Here is a 22,389-nt window from a genome sequence, read left to right as displayed (position 1 = left end):
GTTGTGACTGACAGCACAGTTTGTTTAAGAGCTATAATTATCCACCAAGCGTTAATGTGATACAGTATTAAATGTGCACACTGCAGTCACCCAGCAAAGGCCAAATGACAATTTTGAAAATTCATCACTAGTCTAGTGGGAAACCTAAACCACAGCATAAAATGCAATGCGTTTCAATGTGCAACAATAAGAGCAAATTAAGTTCATTTTCAATAAACTTTATTTTTATCCCATTTCCCCAAAATGTTACATACAAAAGGTGATCAGAATTGAACATTTCCTTGTTTCAAGACCATAACATTTACACAATAAATAAAAAAGATGTATAAATAAAAAATAAATAAACACGACATTCTGTGCCAAAAAATAAAGACTCTTCTGAATTGGCAGATGGCTTTCACAATGTTGGGTTTTTTGAAAACACATGTACGTAATACTTGCATTCTAGGTCACAGTTTTTAGGATACAACTCTGGGTCGAGAAAGCAATGTAAACCGATAAGGATTACAGTACAACAGAGTACAATGTTTTCTTTTCCCCCCCCATAGTAGATATTACTGGGATATATATACTTATGATACCAGTTGTTCTAAAAGCTTATACCAGGTAGTGAGAGTGTAGTGCTATTGGACTTACTTTTAAACTTGGCTCAAAGTACAAAAGTAAATCCCACCTGTAAAACTCATCTCGAATCTTGTTTGTATCCAGCTTGATATTCACACAAAACAAAACACAAAAAAAAAAGGTTATTGCACTATACAGACATCCCTCAGAAAGGCACTTTTAACCCCCCCCCCCCCCCATTTTCCAACCAACAGTTTTGTTTACCAGCACGTGTGGTGCACACACACACAAATACATTAACCTACTGTATTGTGAATTTAAAACGTAAATCATTTTAAAAATCAAGAAAAAGCCTTTTGGTATCTAGTTAAAAACAAATAAAACAAGTGGTAGTAAAAGGCTTCGCTTTACAGATGATTATACAAAAAAAAAGTGCAAAATTGTGTTGCTCCCATAGCCCCTTTAGTATGCTGTGTACCACATCAGTGAAGATTGTTTTAAATAACTATCAAAAAAAAATAAAAATAAATACATACAAGAGTAACAATGGAGCAGAAGAAGCTATGACTTTCTCCAAAGTTTAGCATCACTGTCATCAAATAAGGCCAGGAATGTTATTTGTGCATGTGAGGTCAAGATCGTAGTGTGATCCTATATATGGCTAATTTATAAAAATAAAAAAAAAGATGAATGGCGCACCATAGTCCAAAAGAGGCCAGAAACCAACCAAGGGTAGGAGGGTCTATCAAACCACAGTTCTTCTCAAAGCACCTCTGCTGTAAGATCATGGTTCCAGGGCAAGTCAGCGGTGTAAATAAACTTGCTGCTAAAATACTTTTAGAAAACTGCCTAAAAAGCACTCCAGCTGCAAGATTATCCATGTTCCATTGCAAGGAAATAAGACAATTTTAGTGTTTAGATACCTTTGAGACACCATATCAGGGTTTTCGCCTACCAGGGGAAGCTGAAAGCTGCAGGGTTGGTTGGTGGCTTTGGAAGATCCAGCCAAGACGCGTGGTTTTGAGTGAGTGAGAGAAGGTAATTGGGAGTTTGGGTTTTCATTTAGGCATCTGTCCGTGAGGGATCCATCATTTCAGGCCATGTAGGAGTGTCTTATTTTGGGTACCAATACCTTCCAGGTGGATACCATAGGCATAAGCTGGATAGCTACAAACCCTTGAGGCAGATGGGTAACTTCCTCACTGCTTTATGTTTATCAAGCCCAAGCAATTTGATAATCAGCTGCCTAATCACCAGTCAGACGAGAATATATGGTCAAATCCTCCGAGCAGGCTTCCATCAACTGAACAGGCGTCAGCTCCCGCCTTGAGAAATTATATCAACCAGTCAAGTTGCCTCTGGGGCATCTTCCAATCAGGCAGCCTGGGAGGCACTGAGCTGTGCTCTCAGGCATCAGCATGATGTTGGAGCAGCTGGACCACATATCGCAGTCGGTGTCTTAGCTCAGAGGTGCATCCCAACTCAATCAGCATGCTGAGGAGGTAAGTGTATGAGACGCGTTCCCGGCTGATGTAGGTGAGCAGGTAGGAGTCGTCAGAAGACTTGCACAGGATGATCTTTGTGTGGTCTGTGTAGAAGTTAACCTGAAAGGAATGCAAAACAGAGCATGAATATAAAGGGGGGGGGGGCTTTACCAAAATGTGTAAACTGCAACAGAGCAACTTTCTTTTAACTTGTAATTTTGTTGTACCACTCTATAAATGCATCTAGAACTAAATGAATTTGAGAGCTTTTCCCAAACCTGTAGAGTGCCATTGTTGAAGAGCATGACAAGAGCATGGTCCGTCTTTACCCACTGAAGCAGCAGAGGAGGAGGACCCGAGACTTGCTCCTCACAGTGAAGATCTCCACCCTGAAGACGACAGAAAATATTGAGATTGAGTTTAATTTAATGTGACATCCTGTAAGCTATTGTCCAATTGCTCCTGGACAACTTTGAAAGCTTCTACCTAAAGAATTAGATGCCTTGCTCATACCTCCATAAGGTTCTGCTCCATGTAATTGGCCATGAGTTCTACAATTTGTCTCTGGCCACGAAGCTGCTCAGGTAGAGAGTTGGCAGGGAAAGTGAAGTGTTTGTTGTTGGTCAAGCAGTAGTGAACTGTCCTGTTGGACAGAAAAATAAGTGTTACGTTTGATTGGGGACAATTTCTGAAATTTAAAAATTAAATCCCCTAAAAATTGTAATTAATGATGGTCAAAAATGTTAATGGGGATGGCTGGCTTGGCTATATGAGACTGGTTAAATATAGTTGGAACGCATATTGGACCAATTTGGTCATAAAAGTAGTCAAAAAGTTCTAAGCAGAATGTAAATGTTTATATATGGCACCTAAATACCATAACAGGTACTTACTTGCGTTGGTCACAAAGACTGAGATGTGTTCCCTCATTGAAGAGCACACCAATGCTTTGGTTTGAGAGCTGGTACCCAAAACCATATTTGTTTGAGTAGTCGACCCATTTAGTCACCCACAGGAAGGACTGTGGTCTGGACAAACAGGGCGGGTTTCTAGTGGCTGGAGAGATAAGAGATAAAAATGTTAGGATTGATATTATGCATCCTGGAATTGTTCCACAATCCCACAGTAAAATGGATGACACAAAAAAGTTTCCAGAAGTCTATAAGTCAGCATATTACCCCAAAATAAACAAAAAAATGCTACAAATGTTAAGAAAGCTATAAGCTTAAAATGGTACTTTAGGCTACATGAGTCAGCAGCTATTCAGTCAGAAGATGTAAAGAAATGGCTGAGGCAAGGGAAAGATCTGGTTGAATGATTCTGCACCATTTGTGATTTAATGCAACAAAAAGTAAGAGGTAGTTCATCTTTGAGGAAGCTGTATTTAGCATGCTATTTTGGTGCTTTGCATCACAAACTCCGACGCAAAAAATTTAAGATCCTAGTCAGCATTTCTATTTTTCCTTTTTGAGGTTATACACATCAGTCTGACTTGCCAACCATTATGACAGACCAAAAGTGTTCTTTCAGTCTTTAACTCAGCCTCCTTTGTGCTCTCTTACCTGCAGGCATAGCAGCCAGGCAGCTGTTGAGAACTTTCATGGCACATTCAGAAACAGCTGCAGGGGTCAAGACGTCCTCACATGCTGAAGAGAACACAAGACTTGAGTGAAACACTGATCACAAAAAGGAATGAAAAATGCAATGAAATACTTCAGCTCAGAATTGGGGCCTACGTTCAGTGCTGCTGGCCATGGTGCCCTTGAAGGAGCGCGAGTTTGACTTCCTGGATTCCTCCTCAGCAGGAGTCTGTTCCAGAGGCACAGAGCTGATCAGCTGACCGGTGGGAGAGGGCACCTGTGCAGCAACAAAAGGTAGTATTTAACATACAGTCGTGACAAAAAAAAAAAAAACCCACACACACCAAAGTGAAAGTAAGAACACAAGATGGAAAAAAAAAATGACGTGGCAAAAAGACTGAAGGTGTTCTCTTAATGCATAGTGATTGCAGTTATTTAAAAAAATAAATAAATAAATAAAACTAACAAAAAACACCACACACAGGCAATGTTATGCTTCTACAGCTTTAAGGTGTTGCATTGCTGGTTTTGAATGTTTTAATCTTATGCATGCTTGCTGCCACTGCACTGGGGCGAAACTACGTTTAAGCGCCAGTTTCCCTGCAAGGTGTTGCAAGTTCTGTGTGTAGTTTCTAGTGTCAAGCTACCACAAAGCTGCTTGTGTTTTTCCTGCAAGCATAAATACAAAAAAGTAAAAAGGCCCTTTTGACAACTTTGTGTAGTCAGAAAGAAAAAGTTTAATTCCAATTCATGATCCACTACAACCTGGTATCTCAGCAAAGGCTCATTGTTAAGCAGACAATGAAATATTACTCCAAAAAGCAAACCATGTAGTTTCTATTGGGCTCTATAAATAGCAACTACATATGGATTGGCCCACTGAACTTCCTGCTGTTGTGGCATTTAGTCTCAGCTCTGAATCTTTTTAAATTAATATGTCAAGAGATTGTATGTAGTAGGATTAAAATTATGTAATGGGAGAAAAATCAAGAAAATAATGTATTCTGCCAAGTATGCAGTTACTGTTTCCTTAGATACTAGAAAAGGGCCCCCCCAACAGGTCTAATACACTTAAGTTTCTCACTAAAAATTAACTACAACATTCTTCCAGTGAAATGTTAATGGGTTGTTGACAAGCTGAAGGACTTCTGGGACAATACAGAACCTTACAGTGCAATGTCACTGAAACAAAACAAAATAAACCTCCTTTAAAAAAGGAGGAAGATGATTTATTTGTATAATTAAAAGCATAGTCAGTTGGTCAAATAATCTGGCTGCCCCATATTCAGTCAGTCTAAGCTGGTATCTGCAATGTTATTCTAAAAAACAAAAAACCCATCATACCAACTCTCCTTCACAATACTTTATTCACCCAATTTCCAGTGTAACTTGTAAAATAGTTTTAATGTTTAAATGAACAGACTACAAAAAGGTGTTAGGCTTACTTCAAACGCTGGGTGCAAAGCAATACAAGTCATGACTGATGTCGTCTGCCATGAAAATAAGTACCTGTCCTACTTGCAGGCTTAATTACCTTATTAGTAGCTGGAAACCCCCATTTTGTTTCAAGTAAACACAAAACGGCATTCTCTTTTCTTTAAGTAGGACACGCACACACAAAAAAAAAGACAACAAAAAAAAATATACCTCATTGGGTCCCACAGTTTTGTAACTGATCTGCCTGTTGATGGAACATTTAACGATGCCCGATACCAGCTTGGAAATATCTTTGTCATCTTTTTCCTCGCATGGGATCTTCTCCACTGCAACAAACAAGATTCTTGCATTGTAGTCACAACAAATATGTTTAACCACAGGAGCATTACACAGTTCTTGGAAAAGTGTGAAGGAAAACAAACTGAATTACAATCCAGTTGTTCAGTTTAATCATCAGTTCTCATGAGATGAAACCAGATCAGCAAGACGACAGGTGTTGCATAGATACATTGTAGAAGGGAAAAATATGTAAACACACACAACTTATCAAACAACCTAGGTTTCAACTGTGTCACTAGACTACAGCGTACCTTTTGGTTTCTTCTTGCCAAAGAGGCTTTTGGCCATTTTAGTGAAGAATTTCTTGGCAGGGCTGGGGGGGTGGAGCTCTGGCACCATCACACAGCTGCTGGGGGGAAGCTTATCAGGAGTAAAACCCTAGAGAGGGGGGGGGGGGAGCAAGCAGACAAGAATATGAGGAAGATGCAAGAGGGACAGAGGCAACACACAGCTCATTCTGAGTGAACATGATGGTACGTCCAACAATGCTGTGCAGTATGGTCTTTCAAACATCCCCACTCTCAAAAAAGGATGATGATCTTGACTGATGGCAACAGTGTCCTTAAATAGATGAAAGCATCAAATCCCATCATTGTTTTGTTTTTAAACTGAAACAGGAATCATGATTTGCATACTTTGGTGAAGAATTCGTGGTTGAGGATTTGATCCAGTGAGAGTCTGTTGCTGGGGTTTTTCTGCAGGATGCCTGAGACAAGTTTCTGTGCAGCAGGGCTGAGCGTGGATGGCAAGTTGTACCGGACTTCCTTTATACACTTGTAGGTCTCCTTCAGGTCAAGAGTCTCAAAGGGAGGGTTACCGCACATCAGTGTGTACCTGAATGGATGCAGGACAACCACTCATCAACTCCAGATACAAAACAATGAGTCATCCTAAAAACAATCTTAGCGGTTGGGTACAGCGTCCTCATTTAAAAACACAGTATCACTGACTGAGCCTACAAGTGTTTTCTTCACACATGACTGGACAAAGCAAATAACTACTGGTTAAAAATAGCAATAAAAAAAAAATAAAAAAAAACCCTCACATGACACAGCCAAGGGACCAGACGTCAGACTCTGTGCCGTGGCCCTGTCTGTTGAGCACCTCAGGGGCCAAGTAGTTTGGAGTTCCACAGATTGTTCTGAGAAAAACACAAAACAAAAGAAACAATGTACAAGTTAGATTTAATGCTTCAAACTATTCAAGTTATTTTCTGATCTGTATGTGCATCATGCAGACAAGGAAGTCGTGGTTGAACATCCCCCCCTCCTGCTACACTTATTCTTCTGGTATTCCACAGGAAGATGTCAAACAGGTACCGAAACTCTGCTCTAAGCGTTACATTCAACTGTCACTTGGAAACCGGTTTAGCTAGGTACTGAGGGAAAGTAGTGGGAGGAGGAATGTGCTTAGTAACTGATGTAATGGTTTTAATGTGCATTATGCAAGCCTAGAAAATGGTTAAGACTGTAATGTTCAGGTTCTTGGGTGTTATGGTTATAACACTAGTTGCTCCAAAATGCAATATGGATGTGAATTAAAGATTTCAAATATCTGTCTCTTCAGTCTGACAGACTGTACATTAGAAAAGTACTTTTTTCATACTAACTTTTTCCTCTGCTCCACCGTCTCCAGCTTGGCAGCAAGGCCGAAGTCTCCCAGCCGCAGCTCCATGTTCTCGTTGACAAAGAAGTTGCCTGAAAGAGACAAAAACATATGTCCAGTCAGCATTCCATAGATAACATGTGCCCGTCCTAAATTCCCAGTGGATTCCTGGGATGCTTGTATTGTGTGCGCACGCCACGTTTCAGTCGTGTGTTCACATACCTAGCTTGAGATCTCGGTGCAGGATCCCCCTGCTGTGGAGGTACTTGAGGCCAGAAATGATCTGTTTGAGGTAATATCGCACTTCTGGCTCTGTGAGCGTGTGTCTCGCCTTCCAAATGTGGGCTAGGGACTGCAGAGACAGAGCAATGAGTCAACTGTCAACCCGGGATCCGTCAGTGGGACGGTACTACACTCCTGCTGCGCACGCATACACACACCCCGACAGGCAGTAGCATAGAAAATAGATGCTGATAATTCAGCTGGTGTCTGTGACTCATCAGTAATCATTACGTATATATAAAGTAGGTTTAAAAAAAAATATTATATATATAATTTTTTAAACCTGAGTGTTTATAGTCTGTTGTGCCACTGTAGAGCAATGCAAGGCAAGCTGTCTACATGCAAGCACAACACTTGCAAGCTGTGCACGCAGTTTCTGAAGTCTCACCTTGCGACTGCAGAGCTCAAGGAATATGTAGATGTTTTCTTGGTCTTCGAAATGATGAGAGAATTTCACCACATGCTTGTGTGACAAGGTTTTGTGGAGCTCGATCTCATTCGTTATCTGTTAAAAAAAAATTTGGACAGTATCAGTTTGTGAGCATTGATCAATCCTAAACACAATGCAGATATTGAACTCAGGTCAGGCATGAGCCTCTCAGCAACACATAGTGGGAGGTGCAAACAAGCCCCATCATGTACCTTGTCCCTCTGGTGTGGTTTGGACACCCTGCTCTGTGGAATCACCTTCACAGCATACATTTTGTTGTTGGAGAGGTCTGTCATCTCATAGCATCGAGCAAAGCCACCCTTGGGGGGGGGCAAACAGGATGATCAGTTAACAAAAAGCAGCAGGTTGGAAACCTGCAATGGCCTTAATCTGCTTAAATGGCAAGTCTTTGCTGGGAGGATCAATAGCTGCACAGCAATGATTCAACAATTCTGGTAGGAGGCAATAAAAAAAAAAAAAAAAAAAAAAAAAAACTATCAAGAGATGGAACAAACCCAGCTGTCAACACTAAAAAAAAGGTTTAAATCTGTTCTGATGCATTCTATAATAAAGATAATTAACTGACCAGCATCTTTTTTTGCCCTGGATGCTCCCACATGCCCCTAAAAACGACAATCAACCCTTAATGTCATCTTTAATACTGCTCATTGGCATATCTCTTGATGCCATCAAGACTATATGCTTGAGGACATTGAGGGATGAGGCAGACCGAGCTGCTGCATTCATTAACCATGAAACTGACGGAGACGTTTCCAGCTCTGCGGCAGGCAGAGGGGGGAAAATAAATTAAAAAAAAGAGCTGCCCGACGCAGCGTTTCGACGACGTGCAACATGTTGATACAGTCGCTCGATTCATACATGGCACATACTGTGTCAAAAGCCATTACAGCGGCGATATTGCAGGGAGGGGGGGGTCAGGGTGGCAAAGTCAGGCAGATGTATCTTGTGTAATTATGTGTAGCAGTCGTCTGAAATGCCGCTAAAATGCGAGGATTCGTGTTTATTCTGCCAATGTAATAGTATTTGCCCACAGGAGCGGGGCACACCTTGAGCCTGATTCATTCAGCAATGACGCGCACAGCAGGGGGAGATTGGTCACATCCACCACGAGGTCATACAATGTTCCTGTTAGTAACACACCTGGAAAAATAACTAATAATGACTAATCATCGACACCCTTCCGTATCTGCCCCAAAAACAGCGGCTCAATGTCACAAATTCAGAGACATTCCTGTAGTGCAGCTGAGACAAGCACATGTAATATTAAATCGTCATACCTTTCCCAAAAGCTTTCCTTTGCTGTAGGATCTTCCCGTCTTGGAGTCCGTCACCACCTGGGCCAGCTCTGGTTTGGTTTGTTCGGGTTTATTCCTGCTGGTTTTCACCGGGGCAGAGGATTGTTGGGGTCCACGCTCCGGAACGGGTTTAAATAAATCCGCATTCATGGCGTGGCACGAAGTGCGCTGCGCCGCGGTGAAACAACCGGTATCCATTAAACACAGCGGTATAAATGACCAGTTCGTGTCTGTATATATGCCTTTATGTATAGCGCTCTCTCTCTTTCTTTGGCTTATTTTCTCAGTAGTTGTTCTGGTGCGTAACGACGTGTCCACCTCGTCTGTCTGTATCCATCTGGCGTGTCTGGGCACAGCTCTGTGAGGCTATAAGCGAGCAGCAACGTCACTGAGCAGGGGGCGGGGGGAGGAGACGCACTGGTGGAATAAGTCCAGACGATTTGCTCAGACAGAATCTCAATCAAAAAATGATCTGCTATGTAAGGAAGGCATGAATGAAACAGCGCTAACTCCGTTGATGCATCTCATGTCTTGCTGGTGCGAGCCCGATGACACGCTGTAACCCGGGCTGGGGTGGGGGGCTCCGATGTTTGTCATCTTTAATCTACAATACAGATTTACTGAATGGGCCAGTGGGACTGATCTGATGGTGCAGAGCGCGACACCCCTGAGAACAGGCACCTAAATTCTCATTTAAATGAATCTCCCATGGACACTGCACGTCCGGCCTTTTCATTAGTCTACCTTTACTACAATGACAAACAGCCTAATATCTGAATGAGTCATCTACTCCTTCAGTATGAATGGTGCACGCCATGCTGCGGTGGCCCACACAACGGTCCCCAGGACCAGAGCTAAATTGCAGATGACCACCACATCCGCTGATGCATGTCTGGGAGGTTTCATTGTGACTACGTGTTGCAAAAGAATTATTAATAATTATTATGAAGATTATTATTAATTATAATTACCAGTTCTAATGTTGAAATAGCACAACATATTACGAGAAGTCATACAAACATAGAAATATTTCCACGGATCATATAATGACCCCTGTGTTCACAGTAATATGAATCACATTTAGGAACTACAGACCATAAATACTGTCTTATAATTAATTTATCAAAACTGCGGACACAGAGGCGAGTTTGTTATGCTGCCAAAACCCTACAAAATAAAAGCTTAATTTTTTTCACAGTAAAATCTTGGGTTACATTTCCCCCGCGTGTCTGGGTGAGCTACAGATCGCAGCTGCCACCTGGTGGACAAAGCGACAGAAGACAAGCTAACAGACGCAAAGGAGACTCAGTTCATCAGTTCATATTTGAGAGAACTTTATGAACAACCTGAGGGCGGGCAACAACACATGTAAGATAAAAAATAAACAAATCACACATTTTACATATTCCCATATGTTGGAGGGAAAAATCACAACTTTCACAGAGCTACTGTATATGGAGATTATAGCAAGAAACAACACATTACAGAATTTCAAAGAATGTGTTTTAGAGCATTACAACAGGAGTGGGTAAAATACAGTCATGCACTAATATGAATGATTAACCTGGACTGATGCCTAAGTAGTGCTGCCTTTCCTGCTATCATTTCATCTATTTATGGAATGACAAAAAATAACAGGCTGATAAGAAGACTCAAGAAGTCTTCTGGTTGCCTTCATTAAAGGAATGTGAAGATGACTTTGGCAAACATACACTTGGAAACAGCTGAAATCACCACTTAGCTGCACGGAATTCTGCAAAAGGAACCATATTAAGATGTGACTTTACTGAACACATCTCACATATCTCTTTTACCCTGGTCCGATTTAAACTATTAAGTACTGACAGATATTTATCTCAAGAAAAAACAACTGCATTGTAGTCTTTTAATCCCAAAAAAGAAACAAACAAAAACAAAACAGGTGATGGAAGATGAGATTTCTTGCTATGTTAAGGCTGCCATCTGCTGGACAGCACCTGTATGTTTGTACAGACATTTCCCATGCAATGTATTGCACCTGAAGCCTGATATTTAAAGCAGGGCCAAAATAAGGCCATCAGAGGGTTAGATGTTAATTCCCAAAAACTTATACATGAGCTGTATAATGAATCTCTTGATTTTGTGGAAATGTGACTTATACATATCGGAACTGATAACATTTAATATTCAAGTGATGTTGGCTGCATGCCCAGCAGCTCTCACAGTTCAGAAGTCCATCATGCCTTCTTCTCCTCGTATTTTCTTCTCTTGGGACTCAGACCAGGCTTTGTTGATGGTTCTCTTCATCTCGTCATCTCCTTCGGAGTAAATCTTCTTCAGCATGCTCATCAGGCCGGCGCTGGGGTCTGTATTGTCGTCTACAGGGGGTTTACTGTTGAGGGAGAATAGGACAACAATTTGGATGTGTTCATCTGAATAGCGGGATTCTCATCCTGTATGCACCCACCCCAAGGCTGCATTATATACAGCAACACCTGGCACACCGATATGGTACTGAGAATCTCAGTCCTGGTTGGAGTGATTGACCAGATGTGTATGAGAATACTGGCAAGGTTTCACTTTCTGACATAAAAAAAAAAAAACTGTTTTTCTATACTTATACTTTCAGTAAAGATAATTCTTCATGCAAGTGCTCATGCCAATGTGTCATTAGCTACTGACAACAACTAATCATATGAACCATATAGCGTATGCAGTGGGTTTACGTCAAAACCCCTGCTTTGTGCAAATTACTTTAAAATTAATAAACTTTCCTATTTCTTTGAACTTACTCTTTCTCTTTGGACAGCTTTTCCACCTTTGTTAGGCACTCCCACTTCTTTGCTGTGTGCTTCTTGCACATAACCAGGACCATGTCGGTTTTTATCTGTTTGAAAGAAGGAAAAATAGTTACAGGCCTTACAGATGACTCTGTTTTCCCCAGAAGTTAGCAGATTAACCTAAAAGGTAAAATGCATGTTGACACTGAGCCTGAATTCAGAAGCTGGCAAGAAAAGGAACTACTAGATGCCCATTTTCTTTGTTGCTGCTGCTCTGTAAGAAACATTTAGCAATCGTTAAAGAGAACCCTAAAAAGTACTTGACAAATCAATGTAGTAAATCAAGGATTGTTACAGCAAGTTTGTTTTGGAGTTTATTTTCTGCCCTGTAGTGGTCACAAACTGCTTAATGTAGTTCAACCATTCACAACTAGAAAATATCATCCATCCAGAACAGGGGCCTGTACTACAAACCAGGTTTTCAGGTTTACGGGGTAACTTCAGCGTTAGGTAACTTTTCAGTCCTACGACAGTGGTTCACTTCTTACCATGGTTACTTAAGCCTAGTTCACAGTACACGATTCTGAGCCTGATTTGCCGCTCGCCAACAGTCAAGCTGTGATCGGGGGGGTAAATCAGTGGTTGATCGGCGGTCTTACTCGTTATGCGTGAACTACACAACGACACATTCACACATTTCTGACACATGGCCAACCTCTGCCAGATATCTAGCATGCCAAATATCTGGAGGAGTCTGCCGACTCGACATCCACATCCAGCCAATGAGAGCAGGCTGCCGGCAGAGCAGGCAGCTACTTTTTCACCGCAAAACACTTTTTACTCCCCCCAGCTTTCTCTGTAGCTCAGACAATCCCTGCTACATGTGTGTGCTAATCCACTCTTTCACCCAGATTTTTTGTCTTTATAATTGGTATCTTTATAACAACAAACAACAGCTGTTTTGTGTGTAGGTTCGCATGATTTCCCGTTTCACATTTCTCGACAAAATGTGGTTTGGAGACCAGCGTTGGGTAACAGAGTCGTTGTCAGCTCGGGTAGTGTGTGACCCCCTGTCACTGATCAGTCAAGTAGTGTGAACGCCACAACGACTTCAAGACTCCCGTCACAAGACGGCAAGCTGTGTAGTGTGAACAGCACGGCCATCGGCCAACGCTGAAAATCGTGTAGTCTGCACAAGCCTTCACTGAACAGCTAACCTGCTCCGGAGCAGGTTATGTTTGAGATATGAGACCAAGGCTATTAAAGCACCGCCTACTGATCAATTCTTTCGGAAAATGGCATCGTCATTCGAAGATTAAGATCCTGCAGACTGTTATATACTTTGTTTGCTGTATGTGATGTGGAGATGCTTTTGTATACCGATATCATGGTACCACAGAGAAGCACTAAAGCCTTGTACTTTTAAGATATGACAGTAAGCCTACTTACCACTTTGAAATTTATTTATTTTTAGTTCATTTTATCCTTTTGCTGCTATTAAAAGTAATGGCTTACTGTTTTAATATTAGGCTAAATATTATGACCATATATTTTGGTACTCAAGTTGGGCACAGGCACCTTTTTCCAGAAAAAACGCCTAAAATAACATACCCAAAATGAATCAGGAATAACTCCTCAACCATTTGGCCTAGATGCATAGTTCTGGTCTCCTTTGAAAAGTCAGAAGCTAAGTTTTCAACAGGTTAACATCAATTTGTGGCTGAGATATAGTCTTTCGAAAACTATATGAGCTCCTTTTTATGGCCTGAATGGATTTGTTTTGTTTCATTGCTTTATGACAATAACTTAAAACAACGTTTGGAACATTTTTAAGTGTGTTAAATAAATTAATCTGATTTTTTACGTTAATGAAAAGTTCGTAAAGTGAGTTGGAACAACCACTTATTCAGTGCCTGCAGTAAATAATGTCAAATTCTGACACACAGCTGCAGCAGCTGAAAGAATAAGGCTAAACCTGTCGTATGGATACATCTAAGCAACACATCAATTTAATGGAACACACAAATGTAATTATAGTCAGATCTACTCGTGCCCTAATGATTGGGCAGTAATATTAACTCGGGCATTCACACAGTCATTATTGTTTTGCATGCAGCAGCTGCAGTTGTGTTGCCTTTAGCCTGAATTATGTGTTTAACTTCTTTGTAATCTAATTTTATAGTTTACTCTTCATTTGTAAAATATGCCGCTCGGTTGCCAGTAGACTTGGCCATGTTTGCAATTGGTCTTCTGCTGCAAACACTGACCCTTTTATGTGAACGCGCTCATAGCCAGATAATAAAACATTCTGTCCATATTATGTCCAACTTACTTTGTAGTGCTTAGCAGGCCCCAGGTTCTTATATGTGATAACAATCATTAAATACAAAATGGTTCCAAGTATTAAAGAAACAAGCATGCTTCAGAAATGTATTTAAGATGCGCATTATGGCTTAAATAGTTTAATTAATTAGGACCTCTTCCAATTTTGACAGATAAGAAGTTTGTACTACCAGCAAAATAATAACTTGTGCCACCTTCTATCAACAGCTAAACCTGATGAATAGGCTTTATTCACCTTCTTATAGCTGTCTTTTTCATCAATTGGATATAACAGGTTGAGGACCGTCATCTGATGGTTTTTCCCATCTAGTTCCTTCACCAACACAGAAAATGACCTGCAAAAGAGAGAATAAGCAAAAACAATGACATGGTTAGTGACACATGATGAATACTATACTATATATGCACTGTATAAATATGCTGATTTTCACCTTACCCTTCTGTAAAGTTGACCTCCACATTTTCTGATGGAATTTTGTGCACATTCTTCAATGTGAGGTAAATTTTGACAAATTTCTCTGACTGGTCCCATGCTGCACAGAAGATGAAAAACAATCAGCTTTTACACGTGTGACCAGTTGCTCTCTCACAAATGGCTCGTAGTCTAACTAAACAATGGCACCATACCATAATTGGTTATCTTGACTGTGTATGTTGCTTTAGAGGCAGCAGATGGGTCTGCTTGTCTCCTGGCCTGTAGCTCCTTCTGTTGTCGTTTGACTGCAAGCTCATTCTCCACCTTCTTCTGCTCCTGCTTTAGCAGCTCCTGCACTCGTTTCCTCTCTGCCTTCTCCACGAGTGACCCCAGCTCCAGTAAATCTGCCTCCAACTGGTTGATCTGTATTCGGGAAAGAATTGAGAGAAACCCACATCCGTGAATTAGACATTTTACAGAAATTATTTAGATAATGTGTTAAACCCTAAACAGCTTTTTTTGTTTTTACCCGAGTCTACATTTCAGAGCTGAAACTGTTTCTCCATTAGTTGATCAACAGAAAATATATTTTGATTAATATATTTAATAGCAACAGACACGTAGTATCTAAAGTAAAAATACTAAACATGTGCTTCACAAATGTTGCACAAAGTGTTGCTTGAATTTCACTTGTATCTACAGTAAGTTTCTTGGGGTATTTTTTGGTCAGAACAAAACATCAATTACATGACCCCAGTTCCAGCATCTGGGAGCATTAATTGATAATCATTTCGTTTTTTTTTTTTTAAATGTGATGTAATTTGTTTCAAAAACCATCTGATACGGTAAGTTAAGTATGATAAGTTAACACTATCGGCTAAAATAAAGATAACATCTGATCACAAAACATCTAATAGTCTAGAATTGAAGCCAAACATTGTCTTAGCTCTACACACAAATAAAGAGCCTCGACGTTAGTTAACAAGTTACATCATGTTGATAGAAGGTTCTGGTAAACTCTGGCGAAAGCTAGTTACTGCTAGCTACTAACACATGCCGCCAGACATGAATACTGTCATGATCGTTGGCAAATACGCGTTCAAGTTTGGTGAAAATATTTATAACATAACGTTACCTCTTGAAACTTCAGCTAAAATTGACAGACACCACTTTGCTGATTTGCGGTTATCTGTTACCTGCCCTCACGTTAGCATTGCATAGCATTTTAGTGGAATCATGTAACGTTACTTAAATTCAGTAAATAATATACAAACTACAGTTTTAGATTGTCTGCAAATACTAAACCGAATAAACAATGCTGTTTACCTGCTCGGTTAGATCCATTCCGGTTTGTCTTTATCAGTTATGCTTGCTAAGTTCAGAAACCTATTTTAAGTTCTCTTTCGTTCCCTGCTGTATTTCACACTGCTCTCGCGGCGCGCTTCGTCTTCTTCTTCTTTTTCCTCCTGCTGATTAGTGGCGGTTAACAAGCACTACCGCTACCTGCTGGACCGAAGTGTTGACATCCAAGCATGAACATTTCAAATACAATTGTGTCACTAAAAATGTTAGTTCAAGTAATGAATTGTACGAATGTATTTTTTATTACGCTATATGGATGGATTTTCTTCTGACACTCGTCGATTACTTTACACCACTTTTAAGGTTTGTGATTTAATTTAATATTAAAACCCAATCCTGTAATCTGGGCAGTTTTGGGCTCCAGTAGGTAACCACCATAGGTAACAACTTGATTTGTGTTTTCTCAGTTCAGCACATAATGAATAAAATTATTTGAATCATTGGGCTTTGCCACATTTTGAACTAAGGCACTTCCACTGAAATGAAAAACTCTTACCATAAACCAACCATACACAACCACACTGTACATTTGAAAGGAAAGTCGTTAAGACTGAATATTAGAATTTGTGTATACCATAGCTTGGATAAAATAGTCAATATTCCAATAATATTTCCAGAATTTAAAAAAAAATAATGTACAACAATATTTATTCATCCATTTCTGGGTACAGTAAGTTACATGAACACTTGCTCTTCTGAGGAGTCACATTGTCATTTTCTCTTTAAATAATATGTATTTTGTTTTTCGCATTTAGAAGAGCCATAAGAAAACAAGCAACTTACTAACCGGACAAACATAATCTACAGAAAGGATATATTCATGTCCTCTTCAGCATATAACAAATACTGAAGATATGCTGCAGATTCACTTTAAACATTAACACCTTCCAGGTTTTTAGTCAATACCGCTAAAGACTCCAGACACTAAAAGGCCAAAACAAGTCTGTATTGGATGCCGATGTCCTGCTCTTCCAGCTGGAGTGTCCAGTGGATCCCTAGTCACCACCTTGCCCTCAGAATCCCAGACATCTGGTTGTGGTCAGCTAAATGACGGAAAACAATCCGGCTGAGTCGCCACCTTCGCTTCACTCCCCGAGGTCTGGAGGTCATCACACACCTGTTGCGTATTCTCACAGGGCAGCTGTCCCTTGGTAATGCTGCAATTTCTTTATCCGCAACCTCCTGCAAATAACAGTAGGGTGTTTAGGAAAATAATCACCTTGGATGTTGTGCATCACCTCCAATAATGATCACAAAAGATGCACAACTGTGACATCTGCACTGTGAGTGACTTGTATTGTCTGCTGCACTTGCAACATGAAAGACTTACTCTTACACACTGCGTCTTTTCATGAGAAGATTCAACTATTTAGAGATGTGCACAAAGATGCAGGCTCCTTTTTTTTCAACTAACTGTAAAGATTAAGTAGGATTTCATACTGTACTGGCAACAAAATATCCTAAATGAGTAATCATAGTTGTTGAAATGTTCTAAACAATGAATTGTGTTCCAATGTTATCATTTTCTCATATGTGTAAAACTAAAACTTCAATATCAGTGCAAGTTGAAATTAAAGTTGAAATTTCACTGATATTGAAGTTGAAATTAAAAATTCTGAATCATTAATTAGAACAACAGAAATTTACAAAAGTGCAACATGAGAAGACTATATTATCACAATTCTATTCCAGTGAAATTTGATAAATCAGTTAGCTCAGTTTTACAACACACTGACTAAAAGTTGAAATGCTGCATTGTACCTGAAGCTCTTTGGGTAGGATGGTGTTCTTCCTCAGTGCATTGATCCGTAGCCTCTCATCGGCATAGTCAAAGGCCATCTGTCTTCTCTTTAGGTCCCTCAGCATCCTCCAGTCAACGTAGTAACCTCTCACCTGCTCCACCGCCCCCCAGCAGCTCCTCAGGGCCTGCACACAGAGTTCCAGCAGTTGTTATTGATTGACCGGTAATATTATGCCCCTGGGTGGCACAGACAGATTGACTGCAGTTACTTCTAAGAGTTGAGCCTAATGTTACAGGCTGTTCTTAAAGCCTTTTTGCAGATATTGCCGATTGAAAAACACTGGTTACTGACATATGATCATCGGCGTCGCCAGGTCATGTTTTGACTGTAGCCCCGAATGTAACTCAACAACAGCAACAAAAATATTTTCCATGTTAATATGCAATAATCTTCATGATGCAGCCTGTCTCGCGGAGGCTACTCGCAATAATATTGCTACATTTTGTTTTAAAGTTCACGTAATGTGACCCCCCACCGTTACTCAGCCTGCCTGCGTTTAGAGGGAGCACGAGAGGAGAGAGAGAGAGAGAGAAAACATTGTTCACAGCTTCAGGGCTTGTCCACGACTTCTGAATTGTACCTAGAAAAATTGTAATCAATACATTTAAATATAAATGTTGTCGGTCAGTGTCCAGTCAGTGTATTTGTTACACAAACAGTTAACAGTGGCTGCAAAGTAGTGAGAGATATCATGACACACCTGACCGCAACACTAACACCTGTCGCTCTGTGTCCTGCTGTCTCTCTCCCACTCGCTCAGAGACACTTTGCTCTGTTTGACTGTCTCTCTGCTCTAGGATGCTTCATTCCCTCTAAAGTGGGTGAGAGCTGCACTTTATCAGAGGTGCTGAAGTGAACATTTGTGTGGAATTGTGTGATATTTCTGTTTGATCACAAGTGTTTTCAGTTTTGGTTTTCTTCCTCTGATGAAGAGCAGTGCGCTCGTCTCATCGAGTAGGCTACAAGTCAAATTATTTATTTATATAGGCCAAACTATTTTTAAAAATGGGCCAACGATCGGTCCATAAAGCATCAGGCCTATACTGACATTGGGATGGCCCAATCACATCTCTTACAGCACCCACTCCCTCCCCCTCTGCTCGAGCTGTTTCTTGTGTTGTGGGCCAAAAAAATTATAATTTGCCAAATACGCGAAAATAACCGATATATAGATATAAGGTTAAAGAAAAAAATAAGCTACTGATTACTGCATTACATTCTATTAAATTTTTACATTCTGAATTGTCAGCTGCTACCTAAATTTTGTCCTTCCTTTATAAAAATAAAGACATTTCCACCATTAATTGGTGCAGAAAATGTCTCCAAATTCTGGAAATTAAGTGTTTAATGCTCAAAATCTTCTGGGGGAGGACCCCCACACCCCCCTATCGAATATTTTGTCAATGAATAATTCTTAACTGAATTCTGATTAATAAAGCTAATTTATCATTGAGGTGAAAAGGTGCCATATGCACATTTGAAACAACTTTAGGCTTAGGCATGTATGTAGACTCAGCAGGATTAAATTAAATGAGAAAAGTTGATCTACAGGAGCATAACAGAACATATCTGACAGCAGTACAGAATGCCTGACAGGCTTACTGCATTATATAACACTATATTCTTCTTATTTTGAATTGTCAACTGAGACATTTCCTCAATAAATTGGTGCAAAGAAATTTACCAGAATGCAGAAAATTAAGTGTTTAAAGCCCAAATTTTTCAGGGGGACCCCCAGATCCCCTCAATTTAATATTATCAGTGTCAAATCTAGAGAATTATGGATTGAGAAGGGCCTATAATTTGTCTGCAGTTTATTAAGAGAAGTTAAAGAAGGAAACAACTTTTAAATAGACACAAACTTGATTCTACTGCCGTTAGTTTGTGGATTTTGTAGTGTGGGAAAGAGGAGCATTGAGCTCAACAGTTCATCTACATAAATATATAAAATGGCCATTGGATGGCAATGTTTTTTTTATTTATTACAAACTCATATGTGCTGTCTGGGAAAATAATGGTATTGTCCAAATTTATTAGGGGGACAGGGGGTTACATTTCATTGAGTAGTGGAAATGAATCTTCTCATTGTGCATTTCATTAAGGAAACAAACATGTTCTAAATGTATTAAACACTTTATTTTAATATCCTCCACCCATTTACTTTAGGGCCTGTCTAAATGATCTGATGGCATCAGCTTCGGGCGTTCATGTAACCTGCAGACATGGACGAACATTACTGAGGCTGAAGTGAGGAAGGCTCACAGGTGAGGATGCATCTAAAGACACCATTAGCTCCAAAAACGACTTAAATTCTTATATAAGCGTCCACAGTCAACGGTTTTATTTTTCACCCGAGTCAATCAGACAATTATCTCGCTGTTAACCATTACGGCGAACAGACAAGACATTATTTAGCAGCAATATAAAAGGCGTTTGTCACTTAGCAGGCTAACTAGCATGAGCTACGAAGCTAACATCAGAAAACTAGTAAGACCACTAAGATAGCTGAAAACGTTGCTTCCCTATCCTTCTGTCATATATAGTCGATGCAATCTTAATAAAAACACTCAAACTACAAAATACAAGGTTATAACAAGTAAATTACCTGCTTCGGGGCGCAGACAGTGGAATAAAGGGCATTTAACCCTAAACATGCTATCCTGTGGGCCGCCATATTGAATGATTCGTTGTGCAAAACCACAGAGGGAGGATGATCACAACGCTGAAAATATTGCCACCTTTCGACCAGGAGTGAGAAATGATAAATGGAGGCAATGGAGATGGAAACACATCTGTAAATTGTGTGGACCATTCCCATCCTTTTTTTTCCCGATCAAAGCTACAGCTAAATAGATTTTTTTTTAAACAAAAGAAAGGCAAAGAAAACCCATGCCAAACCAATCACATATTCTGACAAATTGTTCAAGCTGCTATTTAAAGAAAAAAAGATTACAGTACGTGCCACATTGACAGAGCCTAGTGCTCTTGAGTTAGTGCTAGCCTACATTTTATTACAGCTGTCATAGCAGTTTATATAAATTCTGACATGACGCTGCAAGTGTGCTGCAAGTGTCTTACATGATATGAATACAAATATGGACACACAACCTTCAAAACTGTTTTGGAAAGCAGATGTCTTCGCTTTAGCTAACACTGCTTTAAAGCTTGTGATCATTTTACTTTTTAGAGTTTGAAATCTCAGGTAATGGTTAGTTAAGAAGCTTCTTCATATCCCTTTGAAGAAATGATGCAGCAAGTTTAAGCTTCTAATACTTTCTGTAGGACCAAGTTCGGTTTAATTTGGTAACAACAATGATGGCATACTTGAGTGCTAGTCCATAATTTTTATATACAGTCTATGGTCCAACACCATGCATGCCCTTTGGCAGTTCTGACTTGATTTTTACTAGTCAATCTTGCGACTTGTGGAACTCCTGAAAAACCAGCAGGTGGCAGTATTGTTCTGTAGGTATAAGCTCATACTCTCTTTCTCACTACCCACCAAGGGAGTGGGGTCCCTATACTGAATCTAAACCTTATGTCTGACTGAAATCCTGTTCTTAAATCTTCTGAAACCCAGACCCATCTGTTCTCCCATGACACCACAACAATGAAACTCTTTTTAAGAAAGTACGTATATTTAGATATGTATTTTTTTAAAAGTGCACTGTGGTCTTTTTTCAACATATTTTTCAGGAGGACACTGTCTTAAAAACCTTTTGTAGACAGTGTTTTTAATGATAGCTGCAGATTCCATTTAAGTTTTCTTAAACAATCCCCATTATCGTGGAGCCTTGAGGGGGTGCGTTCTTGGATAAATATTAACATATGACAAACTGCAGGCATTGCTTCCTCTATAAAAAGTACCATTATGAAGCAGGCTGGAAAATCTGAACAGGCCCCTGAGCAGTGAATTAAATGAAAATTGACGTTAGACAAAGTGCATTAATGTAGCTTACAGACAGTCGTATTTGTAAACCTGACACTGAATATATAGCAAGTCATTAGAACAACACCACAACCGCTATAATTGAGTGTTGAAGTGTATGAAACAACAACAACAAAAAAATACATATGTATGTATATATAACTGTGTTCCCATTTCTGGGTTAGAAGGCACATCTTTTCAAATGACTGTTATTGTGTCATTTGACAGCAGCAGTATATCATAGTTATAATGCAGTTGGTTTTGGCTTAAAGTTTAACCCCTGAGGTGGCTGTTCCAAGATCACCAAGAAGGTAAAATCATTCCCTCTGTAATTTCTTTTACCTTCCTAGAATAGAGGTGTCAAAAGCTTGAGAGGATCTGAAAGGTGACCTTCTACGTTCCCATATATTGTAAAAATGTATGATAAATGCCAGGCTGCCAGATGCCAGCAAGAATAAAGCTTTGTGTTGATTGGCAAAAATACCTTTATGCTGGAGGAGTTTACACTTTCTTTTATCAGACCTTAAACAACTTGATTGGAGTAAACAACGAGACTCTTTCTGATTAAGGGTGATTGCACTGATATAAATGTAAACAGTAACCGTTCTTCCAAAATACTGGGGCTTACTGCAAAACGTGATGCTTTTTTCAAGTCAGAACAAGAACAAACATTAACAGCAGCCTAGTATGAGATTTGATGGCATAATGCAGTATTTCCATTTTTGCAGCAGTACTTATGTCAT

The 22,389-nt window shown here is 39.9% G+C and overlaps 3 protein-coding genes across 3 annotated transcripts; all 3 read right to left on the bottom strand.

The window, feature by feature from the left end:
• Positions 1 to 202: 202 nt before the first annotated feature.
• On the bottom strand, positions 203 to 9,390 carry plk3 (polo-like kinase 3 (Drosophila)). Its single transcript, XM_038718067.1, has 15 exons — positions 9,020 to 9,390; positions 7,934 to 8,041; positions 7,680 to 7,796; positions 7,232 to 7,361; positions 7,014 to 7,101; positions 6,450 to 6,545; positions 6,040 to 6,238; positions 5,656 to 5,782; positions 5,276 to 5,391; positions 3,785 to 3,905; positions 3,611 to 3,694; positions 2,942 to 3,104; positions 2,562 to 2,691; positions 2,327 to 2,437; positions 203 to 2,168 (listed from the first exon to the last, which is right to left on the bottom strand). The coding sequence occupies exons 1-15, from the start codon at positions 9,233 to 9,235 to the stop codon at positions 1,971 to 1,973; spliced, it is 2,004 nt and encodes a 667-aa protein (XP_038573995.1). The 5' UTR covers positions 9,236 to 9,390; the 3' UTR covers positions 203 to 1,970.
• A 960-nt stretch (positions 9,391 to 10,350) lies between these two features.
• Positions 10,351 to 16,036, bottom strand: LOC119902122 (calcyclin binding protein). Its single transcript, XM_038718065.1, has 6 exons — positions 15,881 to 16,036; positions 14,767 to 14,977; positions 14,576 to 14,672; positions 14,375 to 14,474; positions 11,809 to 11,903; positions 10,351 to 11,408 (listed from the first exon to the last, which is right to left on the bottom strand). Exons 1-6 carry the CDS (start codon positions 15,896 to 15,898, stop codon positions 11,243 to 11,245), a joined length of 687 nt encoding a protein of 228 aa, XP_038573993.1. The 5' UTR covers positions 15,899 to 16,036; the 3' UTR covers positions 10,351 to 11,242.
• A 487-nt stretch (positions 16,037 to 16,523) lies between these two features.
• Positions 16,524 to 20,451, bottom strand: mrps14 (mitochondrial ribosomal protein S14). The gene is made up of 3 exons (XM_038718066.1): positions 20,324 to 20,451; positions 17,678 to 17,842; positions 16,524 to 17,098 (listed from the first exon to the last, which is right to left on the bottom strand). The coding sequence occupies exons 1-3, from the start codon at positions 20,390 to 20,392 to the stop codon at positions 16,916 to 16,918; spliced, it is 417 nt and encodes a 138-aa protein (XP_038573994.1). The 5' UTR covers positions 20,393 to 20,451; the 3' UTR covers positions 16,524 to 16,915.
• Between the last annotated feature and the right edge of the window lie 1,938 nt (positions 20,452 to 22,389).

This window comes from Micropterus salmoides, unplaced genomic scaffold, assembly GCF_014851395.1.
Source record: "Micropterus salmoides isolate LMB-PRFRI ecotype aquatic unplaced genomic scaffold, ASM1485139v1 Ms_hic_scaffold_14, whole genome shotgun sequence".
Lineage (NCBI taxonomy): Eukaryota > Metazoa > Chordata > Actinopteri > Centrarchiformes > Centrarchidae > Micropterus > Micropterus salmoides.
Note: the sequence above shows the minus strand (reverse complement) of the source record. Positions and strands in the feature narration are given on the sequence as shown.

Bases quoted from the DNA above. Each gene is read 5' to 3' on its own strand.
- LOC119902122 (XM_038718065.1), bottom strand. The intron at 14,673-14,766 runs GTATGGTGCCAT...TCTTCTGTGCAG, and splicing joins AGTCAAGATAACCAATTATG to CATGGGACCAGTCAGAGAAA. The intron at 14,475-14,575 runs GTAAGGTGAAAA...TCTCTTTTGCAG, and splicing joins GAGGTCAACTTTACAGAAGG to GTCATTTTCTGTGTTGGTGA.
- plk3 (XM_038718067.1), bottom strand. From the start codon at position 9,235: ATGGATACCGGTTGTTTCACCGCGGCGCAGCGCACTTCGTGCCACGCC. The intron at 7,102-7,231 runs GTATGTGAACAC...TGTCTCTTTCAG, and splicing joins GCACCGAGATCTCAAGCTAG to GCAACTTCTTTGTCAACGAG. The intron at 6,239-6,449 runs GTGAGGGTTTTT...GCATCCATTCAG, and splicing joins TGGTCCCTTGGCTGTGTCAT to GTACACACTGATGTGCGGTA.
- mrps14 (XM_038718066.1), bottom strand. From the start codon at position 20,392: ATGGCGGCCCACAGGATAGCATGTTTAGGGTTAAATGCCCTTTATTCC. The intron at 17,843-20,323 runs GTAATTTACTTG...CTCTGTGTGCAG, and splicing joins CTGTCTGCGCCCCGAAGCAG to GCCCTGAGGAGCTGCTGGGG. The intron at 17,099-17,677 runs GTACAATGCAGC...TGTTATTTGCAG, and splicing joins TCCTACCCAAAGAGCTTCAG to GAGGTTGCGGATAAAGAAAT.